The 13,553-nt window shown below is 49.3% G+C and overlaps 1 protein-coding gene across 1 annotated transcript; it reads right to left on the reverse strand.

Moving 5' to 3' along the window:
- Positions 1-4,279: 4,279 nt before the first annotated feature.
- Positions 4,280-4,975, reverse strand: LOC121148418 (variant surface antigen E-like). Its single transcript, XM_040968460.1, has one exon. It carries the CDS (start codon positions 4,973-4,975, stop codon positions 4,280-4,282), a length of 696 nt encoding a protein of 231 aa, XP_040824394.1.
- Between the last annotated feature and the right edge of the window lie 8,578 nt (positions 4,976-13,553).

Consider the following 13,553-nt stretch of genomic DNA (forward strand, 5'->3'; position numbering starts at 1 on the left):
GATGTGGGGCATGCTCTGAGGGCACTGCTCAAGAGGTTTTGATAGTTCAACAGTTCTGAATTACTGCCAATCTCTCCATTCCAAGCATGATGAAATCTCTCCAGACTCCACTGGCTGACACAGTCCACCATAGTCTCCATTTACTCAGGTTATTCACTGCCAACACTTGGCTGGGGTAGTTGATCGATTTGTTCTGTCCTCCATTCTCTGTATGGTACCAGGTGTCCTCTGCAGGCTCCAGTGGACTGTCATTTCCTCCACATGCATCTGGATATGCTGTCCACTGTTCCATCTAAGCCACTGAGGAGGCCCAGCTCTGCCACTGTCAGTTCATGGAACCTGCAATTCTCTTCATGGTTGAGTTCTGAGTCCAGCAGTTCAACTGGGAGGATTCCCTAAGAAACCTCATTTGAGGTGATCCCAGATCCTGATTCTTGTGTGTGCATGCCAATACAGGGTCTGGCACAGTCCGTTGCCCAAATCAGCCTACACACACACTGGTAGTTGCAATCACTGGATCAGTTCTGTCTACAGTCCTGTCTTCTATGCAAACTAATGGGTGTTGCAGTCCAGCCTGAGCCTGATCCTGCCCACCACACACTCAGTCCACACTGCAATAACCCCCACCAGGCCTACCCCTTGCTCTGGTTTCTGTGTTTGCCAACATGAACAGCAAACTGGTCCAGTTTGTCCCACATCACATGTAGCTCTCGTGCATGTCAGTGGGCATTGAAGCCTAGTTCAACCCAACCAGCCCCACTATCCAGCGCATACTCATGCTGACAGGTGCCACTGCCTGTCTAGCCAAGCTTTCTCCTAGTCCTGATTTCCATGCTCACTGGTGAGAGTTGCAAACCATCAGAGAGGTGTCCATTATTTCCCTAATGGGCCCACTCTACTCCCTGATCTTGCACTTTCCAGGTGCTTCTACAGTTTAGCTTGACAGAACTTGTACCCTGTATGAACTCTGCTAGCTGATGCTGTGGCAAGGCTTAATCAACCCACACCCACTTATGCATGAACCAGAAGGAACAGTCAACCCGGCTGGGCTTTCCCCAATCCAACTTACATGCAAGCCAACAGGTGTTGCAGCCCTGACCAGCCTGGTCTGTCCTCAATCCCAGCTCTCTCACTCTGCAGTGGGAATAGTGGCCCAGCATGGAAGCCCTCCGCAGCCCCCCCTACCAGGTTTGTCCCCTCTCCCCGGGGTCTCACGTGTGCTAGTTGGGTGCTGCGGCCAACCTGGCAGGGGCACACCTGAGCATCCCACACCTGAGCTCTGGTTTCAGCTCCAGCTGCTCCGCTGCCCATCCAGCTCCCTGTTAATACAAAGCGGCGGAGGACGGCCCAAGGCTTGGGTTTCTGCCACCCCCATGGGAGACCTGGGAGGTGTTCCAGGTTTCAGGCTTCAGCTTAACCCAGTTTAGTTGTTGTAGCCATTTAGAGAGTGAATGGAAGGTTTCTCTCTGTCCTCTCTCTACTGCCTTCCATGTAAACACACACACACGATTTTAACACTGATTTACATAGTTGAGGGAGTTGGTCATAGAGATGGTCATTTGATGTTGTCTTGGAGATCCCACTGTGGGGCAGAATGTTCTGAGGGTGTTGCTTGAGGGGTCTTGATTGTTCTGAGAAGTTGTCAGCTTTGTTACACCAGGGATGAGAAATTCTAAGGCTTGTTGACTGTCTGTCCACCTCAGTGTGCCTGCAGACCTAGATGCTTGTTGTAGAGCCTGGCCTGGAGTGTTGTTCAACTTGTGCCTCTTTTCATCTTTTAATAAGGTACTCAAAGTCTTCAGCTGGCTTAGATGTGCTGGCTGTCATATCTTCTGTGTTCATCTGGGCATGCTCTCCATTCTTATGTGGGAGTCTGCAAACGAGGTGTCCCAGGCCTGCAATACATGTTCCAGGGACAGACCACGTGACTGTGATTTTCCCTGAGGTTGGAGTTCAAGCACAGCAATCTACCTGGGGAGCCCCATAAGAAACCTTAGACCTGGTTCTCATGTGCACCGTTGGTGCAGGGCCAGGTTAAAAAAACTTGTGTCCTGCACCAGCCAACATAATTAGGGTAGGTGTAGCTGCCTGGTCAGACCTACTCCCATGCCCAGTCCCAGCTCTCATGTGAATCGGTAGGTGCTGCAGCTAAACCCAGCCTGGCCTGCTCTCAGCCCGTTTCTGTGCACACCAGAAGGGGTTGCGATCTGGTTGAGGCAACCCCAAGTAACCCCTACCATGCTGCCCTTAGGCCCAGTTGTCATGTGTGTCGACTAGTGCTGCAACCCAGCTCAGCCCAGCCCATTACCATCCCTGGCTCTCATGTGTGCTGGCAGGTGCTGCAATCTAGCAGGGTTGTCCCTAAAAAAATCCCCTATCATGCCCATCCCCTGCGCTGGCCCCTTGTGTATGCCAGCACTTGCTGCAGCCTAGTAGGGATGACCCAAAAGAACCTCTAACAGACCCAGCCTCAAGTATGTGCTGGCAGGTACTATGATCTAGACTGGCCTGGTCTACCAAGCCCTAGGTCTCCCGCATGCAGGCAGGTGTCTTGGCCTCACCCAGATCGGCCCACTGAATTTCCCCTTCTGATCCACCCTTTCTCAGCTCCCTCAATCACCTGGGTGCAGTGGCCCAGTCTGTTGAAGCCCCTAGAAGTCATCACATATGTGTCAAATATGCCCTGTGTGGTCCCTATTCTAGTTTGTCCCCAGACCCCCTTCTCTGGGCAATGCAACCCCTGCCACCAGGGGGTGCTCTGAGGTGGCCAGGGTTGATGGTATGCCCTGGGGGTGTGACAGGGTCAGTGCCTTGGATTCCTTCCTTACAAATATGGGTTTTAAAAATAATTATTAGATTTATATATATGTGTGTATATATGTATATATATATTCCAAAGCCAGGAACCTTGAGCTTCTTCCGGGTCTCCCACATGGGTGCAGGGTCCCAGAGTTTTGGGTTGTCCTCTACTGTTCTTCCAAGTCACAAGCAGGGAGCTAAAAAGGGAAGTGGAGCAGCTGGGACATGAACCAGCAGCCATATGGGATCCTGGTGCATGTAAGGTGAGGACTTTAGCCACTAAACTACCATGCCGGACCCTGATAAATAGTTTTAGAAATAAAATATAAACTGCAGTTGAATATCACTGCTGTAGAAATAAATCTGGGACTGGCATTGTGGTACAGCTGGTTAAGTTGCCACCTGCAATGCCAGTCTCCTCTGTGAGCATTTAAACCCCTGTCATCCATGTGGGAGACCAAGATAGAGTCCCTGAATACTGGTTCTGGTCTGGCCCAGCCCTGGCCATTGTGGCTGATTTAGAGGGGTGAACCAAGGGAAGGAAGATCTTTCTCTGCCTCTCCCTGTGTCCCTCTGCCTTTTAAATAAATAGAAGCATCTCTCAAAGCTGAGAAATGATGTTGAATATTACTGATGCAGAACTTCCTAAAGCAATCATATATCAGACGGTTGTTTCATGGGCCTTGGAGATTCCCCGGGGCCAGTGTCCAGTGGGGACCACGTGAAGATGACAGTAGCAGTAATAAAGTCATCAGTGAGTATTGACCTCGTGCCAGAGGTTGATGAGCTAGGGGCTGACTGCAGATCAGGGGCTCCTCTTTCTAGGGGGGTTGTAGAGAACCCCAAAGGGGGGCTGGAGCTGTAGCATAGCAAGTTAGGTAGCTACCTGCAAGGCCAGCCTCCCATATGGGCGCCAGTTAGTGTCCTGGCTGCTTCATTTCCGATGCAGCTCCCTGCTAATGGCCTGGGAAGGCAGCGGGGGATGACCTGAGTCTTTGAGGCCTTGCACTCCCCTGGGAGACCTGGAAAAAACCTCTTGCTTCTGGCTCTAGACTGGCCAAGCTCTGACCATCGTAGCCATATGGGGAGAATCTCTCTCTTACATCTCAAAACAATCAAGCAAACAAACACAAAGGAAAGGGATGTGGGGGGCACTCTCTGGTCAGCTGACCTTGTTGGAGGGACAGCGATTAAGGCAGCCACTTTTGATATTCTCTGTACACAGTGGACATCCATTTCCGGCCACAGAGGTTTTCCCACCCACTTCAGTTCTGGGACAAGGACCACTTCGATCTCGAATATTCCCACAAAACACTTCTGGTTATGTTCTTTTGGGTCCCTGATGGCGTCACTCCCCTTGTCCCCCGCCTTCCTCACCACGGGCCCCTTTGCTTTCTTCCTCAAGTCCTTCCTTGATAAAAGACTTCTCTTTGTCGCAAGAAAGTAAGCATAAAATAATAATAATAGTAAATCGCTGTCACTATTGGGCTCCCACGGGCACAGGACCCTCACAGGCGGGAGTGTCGCACAGGTGGGCGATGCCGTGGGGCAGCTGGTGTGCGCTGGACGTGTGAGCTGGATGTGAGCGCTGGACGCGTGAGCTAGACGTGTGCGCTGGACGCATGTGCTGGACGTGAGCGCTGGACGCGTGAGCTAAACGTGTGCGCTGGACGCGTGTGCTGGACGTGAGCGCTGGACGCGTGTGCTGGACGTGAGCGCTGGACGCGTGTGCTGGACGTGAGCGCTGGACGCGTGTGCTGGACGTGTGCGCTGGACGCGTGTGCTGGACGTGTGCGCTGGACGCGTGTGCTGGACGTGAGCGCTGGACGTGAGCGCTGGACGTGTGAACTGGACGTGTGCACTGGACGCGTGAGCTGGACGTGTGCACTGGACGCGTGAACTGGACGTGTGCGTGGCACCGCGGGCCGGCCACTCCCGCTCGCTGCCAGCAGAGGGCGGCGGCTGCGCGGAGGAGGCGCGCACCTGCCAGCACCCGCTGACTTGCAGAGCTTGTGCCCCGCTGATCCCCGCACCGAGTGCGCCTGCTCGCCTCCTGACGCTCCTCGCAAGACTCCTGGGTGGGCACACATGGCCTCAAGACCCTCGGGCCTCTAGCTTTTCCCTGGCGCTGTGCCCGGACCCCTGCTCTTCGTGTTGCCTCCCCAGTGCCATGCATCAGCCCTTGCAGCACCGCTTACCGGGAACGGGACAGCAAACATTGCCCCCTCTGGAAGTGGGGGAACAGGCTGCCAGGAAGTAAAGGCTGCCTTTATTTGGTGCAGTCTTGGGTTCAGAGTTGGTGAATGGCAAGATTAGGGTAGGGATCCACCGCATTGTCCCCAAACCTGGGTTTGGTGGAGTGGCGCAGACACAGAAACAAACCCGGTGAGAGGTCACGTCTGGGTTCCTGTCCCAGCTTTGATCAAGCTCCAGCTTCCTGCCCGTATGCACCCTGGCAAGCAGCAGGTGGTGGCTCCAGTGGATGAGGTCCCTGCCACCCACACGGGAGGCTCTGAGTTTCTGGAGCCAGGAACCTAAATGTTGCCGCCATCTAGGGAGTGAAACAGCAAACGAAAGATCTCTCTCTATATATATATCTGCTGCTCCACTTTTCAAATAAATGTGAAACACACACGTGCATGAAGAAGGCATAATTCCTCAGGAATGCTTCCCCACCCCCACAGCTACTGGATGTTCTTTCCCGTTGGTTTCTTTCTGCACACAATGGCTTCGCAGTAGCACTGTGGGCACAGGAATGCTGTGAGCATCGAGTGGAAGGGCCCAGGCAACAGTCAACATCCCAGAAGCAAGATCTCTTCTAGGAACCAACCCAGCACGGTGTAGGTGCTTATGGTCTACTGTTTTCACAGAGAGGAGTTTACCATGCCAACCATTTTTTTAAAAATATATATTTTTGGTAACTGCCCAAGATTTCATTTCACTTAAAGACAATGCATGTAAGTGATTTGGTCTCCACACTCCTTTAGCTTGTTTATGTTTGCAGCTAAACTAACAGTGGATTAGCCCCTTTAACCGGTTATCCTTGTCAGCACTTCTGATGATTCCTTGGGATGGGTTTCTAGAGGTAGGATTACTGGGACAAAGAGCGCAAATATTTTTCAGGCTTCGATTCAGGTTACCACATCGCTTCCCAGGAAGTTCGTGCCAATTCACACTCCCACCTGCCGAGCGTGAGAACTGCCAGTCCTGGAGCACCCCCAGGGCAGGGATTTTGTTCGGATGGGTGAGAAGTGAGCTGGTGGCATTGTGGCAGTCACTCTACACAAGGAGCAAGAGTTCAGGCTTCAGTAGGCAGAGGGGAGGTGTCTGCAGAAGTGAAGGCTGGGGCTGGTGGTGTGGCTCAGCACAGGTTCAAATCCCAGCTTTTCTGCTTACATCTCAGCTCCCTGCTAACATACCTGGGAAAGTAGTGGACAATGGCCCCAGTGCCTGGAGCCCGCTGCCTCCCGTGTGGGAGACCCCGGTGAAGTTCCAAACTCCCGGCTTTGGCTGGGCTCAGCCCAGGCTGTTGTGCCCTTTGGGTAGTGAACCAACAGTTGGTTGATAACTCTCTCAACAATTGGAAGAGAGCTCTCTCACTCTCACTCTGTATCTCTCCCTTTTTGTTATTCCGCCTTTCAGATAGATAGATGATAGATAAATGGCTTGAGCAGGCATTTTAAAAATATTTATTTATTTTTATTGGAAAGGCAGATTTACAGAGAGGAAGAGAGACAGAGAGATTGTCTGCCTGCTGGTTCACTCCCCAGGTGGCTGCCATGGCCAGAAGTACCTATGGGCCAAAAGGACTAAATCAGAATGCAAACAATACAGAACAGCCTCATTTGGGTGGGTGCTGTGGTGCAGCAGGTTAGACCCCCAAATCAGAGCATTTGACTCTGATCCTGGCTGCTCTGCTCGTCCAACTCCACTTCTTGCTGATGCACCCAACAGGCAGTAACTGGTGGCTCGGACACTTGGGTTCCTTCGGCATAGATGGGAGACTCACATGAGCTTCAAGGCTTCCAGCATCATCCTGGCCCAGCTCTGGTTGGAGCTGATATGTGGCAACTGAGTCCGTGGATGAAAGAGCATGTGTTGGAGGATATGGCAGTCCACTGGAGCCTGCAGAGGACACCTGGCACCATAACAGAGGATGGAGGACAGAACAAATCGATCAACTACCCCAGCCAAGTGTTGGCAGTGAATAACCTGAGTAAACAGAGACTCTAAGGTGGACTATGTCAGCCAGTGGAGTCTGGAGAGATTTCATCGTGCTTGGAATGGTAAGATCAGCAGTAATTCAAAACTGTTGAACTATCAAAACCTCTTGAGCAGTGCTCTCAGAGCATGCCCCACATCGGGGACCTTGGGATGGTTGGGAGGCTGGGTGTGGCTTCTCCCCTTATCACTCCCTCCTTTCCCCTAGATACAGGAAGGAAAAAAAAAAAAAAAGAGAGAGAGAGAGGGAGAGAGAATGTGGAAAGAAAAAAAGAAAAGAAAGAGCATGTGTTTTTTCTCTCTTTCAAATAAATAAAATTTAAGATTATTTTTGTCACCCAATGTTGTAAGTATATAGATGTTAGATATTTCAAGTTATTGAGAAGTGGGTAAATTAAACCAGCTCACTATCTAAAGTGACATTAAGGGAAAAAAAAAAAAGGATTCCTGCTGTACACTGTCTGGGTAGCTGACATTGTGGCATAGCACGTTAAGCTTGTACCTGTGACGCCAGCTTCCCTTATGGGCTCCAGTTCAAGTCCAGGTTGCTCAGCTTCTGATCCAGTTCCCTGCTAATCCACCTGGGAAAGCAGAGAAAGATGGCTTAAGCCCTTGGGCCCCTTAGCCCACGGGACAGACCTGAATGAAGTCTCTGGCTCCTGGTTTCAGCTGGCACGCTCCCAGCCGTTGTAGCCATCTGGAAACTGGAGTAAGAGACAGAAAAGCTCTGTGTCGTGCTCCCTTTCTCTCTCCTTCTCAAATAAATAAACAAGCCCTGAGAAGAAATGAATGTTGCTAAAAAAAAAAAAAAAAAAGCCGGAGGAAGGGAGCCATGAGCTGGCCTGCTGACCCCGCTGCTCAGCGTGATGCCCTTTGCCAAAGTAATACTGCAGCAAGAAGGCCCTGGCCAGGCCCGAGCAGATGTGGCTGCCACTATGGCCTGGGGTCTCCGGCTCCAGCAGATGCGGCTGCCACTACGGCCTGGGGTCTCCGGCTCCAGAAGGCGAGCCAGACACCCCTTGCTCTTTACCCATCCCCAGGCCTGCGGTCACAGCATCAGAAAATGGACTAAGCCAGGTTGTTTATTATTTTTGAGCTTTAAGAGTTCTGTGTATATTTTGGATACAAGCACTTTCATTGGATATGTGTTTTGTAAATATCTCCTCCAGCATGTGGGTTTTGCATACTCATAACACTGTCTTTTTGCACCACAGAAGTTTTTAATTTCCATAAAGTCAGACTTGTTGATTTTTCTGTTTTGTGAATCGTGCTTTTAATGTTGGGTTTCAACATTTAGAGTCAAACCCAAAGTCACTTAGAAGGCCTCTTCTCCACTCTTCTGAAAGTTTTAAGGTTTTGTATTCCTTATTCAGACTTGTGATCTATACTGCCTGATTGATGAGACAGACAGAAAAAAGCTCCCACTTGCTGGTTGATTCCTCAGATGCTCCCCTCCCAGGGCTAGATCTGGGGGGCAGGGAGCTGGAGCTCGGGTTTAGTCCAGGTCTCCTTATGAGCAAAGGGAACCCTGTTCCGGAAGCTGACTCTGCTGCCTCCCGAGGTGTACGCTAGCAGGAGACCGGAGGCAGAGCAAGGCATCCAGGTCATGTACAGCGACGGGGCTGTGGGGCTCTCAACCAGCAGCTTAATCACCAGGCCAGATGTTCACCCTGACAACCCAACTTCATAAAAGAGGACCGTTTTTAAAATTGGCACTTGAAGTGATACGTATTTGAGGCTGGTACAGAGGCATAGCATGGTAATTTTCTGCCTGTTAGTGCCAGCATCAAAATGTTTATGTGCTGTTTCATGTCCCTGCTGGTTCATTATCTGATCCAGCTTTGTTTTTATGGTCTAGGAAAGAAGAGGATGATCCAAGTCCTTGGGCCCCCTGTACCCAGTTGGGAAACCCAGAGGAAGCTCATGGCTCCTGGCTTTGGATCAGCTCAGCTCCGGCTGTTGTGACCATTTGGGCAGTGAATCAGTGGATGGAAGACCTCTCTCTCTGTCTCCCCTTCTCTCTCTCTGTAAAATATGCCTCTCCAATAAAAATAAAAAGAAAAAAGCCTTAAATATCTATGGAATATTATGTGATGTTTCATATACATATACATCGTGTAATATTCAGATCAAATAAGGGTATGTATCACCTTAAATATTTATCATTTGTTTTTAGCGAAAAGAAGCCAAGTCCTTTTTTCTGCCTTCTGTGAGATAACATGGTACATTGCTGTCCTCTGTGGTCACTCTGCTGTGCAATGGTGAAGAAGGACATCATCGTGACCCTCGAAGGTCAGCGAGCACAGGATTACAATTGACTGGATACCCTTTGTATGAGAGCAACTGAATGGGTACCTTTTGTATAACTGATTGGACAACATTTGTATAAGAACAACTGAGTGTGTACCATTCCTGTAACTAAATGGATATCATGTGAATGAGAACACTTGGTGGGATATACAAAACAAAAGGAGTTCCAAACAAAAGTATAGAAACAGTTGATGGGTTTGTTGATAAGCGCGATTCCTCCTCCTTTAGCCAATATGACCCTCAGTGTATAAAGTCTGATGCCACTAGTAAACTTCAGCTTTTGACCTCAGTCAGAGTCTACTTGTGTTGTTATCGGCTCCACTGCAGGACATCGGCACAGTGGGACACCCACACCGATCTATCCCACGTCTGTCTCTGTAACTCCCTCCCTAAGAACATTGAGTTAGTTTTTGTGAAAGATGTAGATCCTGGGTCTGGATTTACATCCAGTGCTGCTTACTGGAGAAATGGATCTGTTTCCATCGAATGGCTTTTGCTTCTGTGTTGAAGATCACTTGGGTATCCCTCAATGCAAGATATCCCCCAATAATACTGACACAGTGCAAAGCACATGCTCATAAAACTTGAAAAAAATACCAATTTCTAGCAACACCAACAAACTATGGGGTATAAATGCAGTAGACTTTTGCCAGGGTAGGCAAAAAGGTGTGTGGAATGGGTACAAAAGAGTGAAGGAATGGATGAATGCATGGAAAGAGTGAGGGATCTCGCACAGACCAGTGATGTCCATTTTGGCAGATTGAAGGTTGCAATGGTCTTCTCCCCTTCCTGGGTGTTAGATAACTTAGAAACTACATTTCCCAGCATTCTTTGCTATTTGGTCTGACCATGTGACCAGATGAGCTGTGAGCAAAAGTGAGGATCCAATTCTCATGTCATATTTTTTTTTAAGATGCTTGTTCTGAGTTCTTTTCCACTTGCCTCTTCCCTTGTCAGAAAGGATGGCAACCAGAGCAGCCACAGGTTTGAAAGCTCACTCTGAGGATGGTGGGGCTTGCCTCGCTTGCTGGGAGCAGGTGTGACTGCAAGGACCAACACAACATGGAGGCCAGGACCAGCTCTGTGCCAGCTGCCCAAGCAAGGAGAATAAAGCTCTGCGGGAGACTGAGAACTGTTCTGCCCCAAAAAGCTCCCCTTGCAGCCCAGCCCTCCCATGATCTTCACTCTGCAAGGCCGTGCACTGCACTGCTGGCCTGGCGCCCTGGAGGCCCGCCCGTGTGTTCTGGAACAGCCTGCGTTGGCATTTATAGCATTCTTTGCCAAAGGGTGTGTATCCAAGTTCTGCTTTTGGTCCAAAAGACAACAGTGAGCAGATCTCTCCTACCCACCCCTCCCCACACTGCCCCTTCCCCAAAACACACACTTGGGGATTCTGGGCCCACAAAGGTGAGCAGTCTTTAACAAGTGAGAGGATGAGTCTGCAGATTCTGTGGAAACAGGTCCTTCCCTAGCACACTCCATTTAGGAAAAAAAAGGTTTCAAACAGTGTCAGAGACAAGGCAGGGCCCAAGGAAGAGAGAGTGCTTCCAGCTGATGATTCATGCCCCAAATGCCCCCCAACAGCCACTGTGGAGCCAGGCTGAAGCCAGGAATCTCATGCGGGTCTCCCACATGGGCGGCAGGGACCCCAACACTTTGGCCACCCTCCGCTGCTTCCCAGGATCGCGAGTGGAAAGCTGGATTAGAAGCAGAGTAGAGAGAAGCAGGAACTCTAACTGGCTCTTTAGCCTGAAGTGCAAGGGGTCCCAAGTGGCAGTTTAGCTCACAGTGCCACAACACAGCCCCACTGTTTACTCTTCTCAAAAAGAGATTTGTTAAGGGGATATGATCTTAAACAACTTCCACTGATTAAAGAGTTTATGTGATAGGGAGGGAGAGACAGAGATGGAGACACAGAGATCTCCCATTCACTGATTTCACTCCCCGCAAAAAACCACCAACAGTGAGGGCTGAGCCAGGAACTCTCTCTGAGCAGGTCTCTCGAAGGACTGGCAGGACCAGTACATCTGAGCCGTCACCTAGGGTGTGCGTTATCAGGCAACTGGAGCGTAGGTTTGCCAGATGCAAGATGTGCTGTCTCAAGCAACAGCCACTACACCAAGCACCCACCCTTAGCCACTGACATGCTGCTAGAAGCCATGGACACCCCAGGCCCCCACACCGAAGGGTAAGTACCACGGTTACCTTCCTAACTCTCGAGAGGTTTTGCATTCTGTATCCTGTTGAGTTTTGTCCCCATTGTCTTGTTTTGGGTCTCTCCTATGGTTGATTTTTCTCTCAAACCCAGACTGTGTCGCTTTGTCTTTCTCCGGAGGAGTTTAGCTGGTTTCCAGCCATTGCTTTGCCGCTGGATTGGGTTTTTGGTCATCTTGGCTTTGATTTGTGATGGTTCGATTCCAAGCCCTTGCAACCTCCTTTCTTCCCTCTCCTTTGGTTGCAGGCGTGCGTAGTTTACTTTTATCTAGTAGATCTGGGAGACAGATGTTCTATTTTCAAATTCTAGTAGGATGTATTTTTTTTTAATGCATTTTTTAGTTCGATGCGATTCATACTTATGATGATGATGATTAAGCCTATTCAATGCAATATGTAACCTAACAGAAAAACCCATTGTTTTATAAGACACAAGTGTCTAAGTGTCTGCCTTAGTGAATCGCCTCTGAATGAGATAATACAAGCTTTATTTATTTCCCTTACGCAATAGTTTGATATGGACCGTGGAGTTGATGCAAAAGAAATATATGCTGTGCTGGTCTCTCTTTTTTCTCTTTAAAGAATTATTTATTTATTTAAAAGGTAAAGTTATATATATATATATATATAGAGAGAGAGAGCTTTTCCGTTCACTGATTCACTCTCGTGAGCATCTGCAGTGGCCAGAGCTAGGCTCAGAACAGGAGCAAGGAGCTTGATCCAGATCTCCCATGGGGTGGCAGACATCCAAGCACTTGGGCCCTCTTCCATTGCTTTCCCAGGTGCATTAGCAGGGAACTGGCTCAAAGATGGAGCAGCTGGGACTCAAACCAGCACCTACTTGAAGTATCGATCCTTCAGGTGGCGGCTTAACCTGGTTCCCAGCCGTTCTTCCTAAACCCAATCTGGGTCTTCTTTAGCATTAGAAATTACAGCTGATCTATTGTTACTTTTATTAAAAAAAAAAAAAAATGATGGTTTGGGGTCTGGTGCGATAGCCTAGCTGCTAAAGTCCTCGCCTTGAACATGCTGGGATCATATATGGGCACTGGTTCTAATGTCAGCAGCCTCACTTTCCATCCTACTCCCTACTTGTGGCCTGGGAAAACAGTCGAGCATAGCTCAAAACCTTGGGATCCTGCACCCGGAAGAAGCTCCTGGCTCCTGGCTTTGGATTGGCGCAGCTCCAGTCATTGTAGTCACTTGGGGAGTGAATCATTGGACGGAAGATCTTCCTCTCTGTCTCTCCTCCTCTCTGTATATCTGACTTTGCAATAAATCTTTTTAAAATCTTTTAAATCTTTTAAAAAGTGATGGTTTTTACTTTTTTTTTGGACAATTTTTTTGACTTTGGCTCAGTGCTTAAATCCTCACCTTACATGCGCCAGGATGCACATGGTACTGATTCGTGTTCTAGTGGTTCTACTCCCCATCCAGCTCCCTGCTTGTGGCCTGGGAAAGCAGTTGAAAATGGCCCAAAGCCTTGGGACTCTGCACCTGTGTGGGAGACCCAGAAGAAGCTCCTGGCTCCTGGCTTCAGATCAGCTCAACTCTGGCCTTTGCAGCCATTTGGGAAATGACCTAACAGATGGAAGATCTTTCTGCCTATCCCTCTCTCTGTAAATCTGCTTTTCCAATAAAAATAAAACTTAAAGAAAGTGAACCAACAGGAGGGAGATCTGTCTCTTCCTGTTTTTTTTTTTTTTTTTTTTTTTTTTTTTTTAAAGGAAGCAAGCAGCAGCTGACCCAAGATGATCCAAGAGTGTGGGTTCTTGCACCATGTGGGAGAGCTTAAGGAAGCTTCTGGCTCCCAGCTTCGGCACGGCCCAGCTGTGGCCTGTGTGAGCATTTGGAGGGTGAACCAGTGAGTGGAAGATTTCCTCTCTCTCCATGTGTATGTGTGTGTAATTTGGCCTTTCAAGTAAATAAAACCTTTTCTTTTTTTTTTTCACAGTTATGAAAACCTGAGTAGCTGCAGCCTCCCTCTCGCTGTCTCTGCGTGTGGCCCA

This window comes from Ochotona curzoniae, unplaced genomic scaffold, assembly GCF_017591425.1.
Source record: "Ochotona curzoniae isolate NIBS_2020 unplaced genomic scaffold, NIBS_Ocur_1.0 scaffold_4701, whole genome shotgun sequence".
NCBI lineage: Eukaryota > Metazoa > Chordata > Mammalia > Lagomorpha > Ochotonidae > Ochotona > Ochotona curzoniae.

Bases quoted from the DNA above. Each gene is read 5' to 3' on its own strand.
- LOC121148418 (XM_040968460.1), bottom strand. From the start codon at position 4,975: ATGCATGGCACTGGGGAGGCAACACGAAGAGCAGGGGTCCGGGCACAG.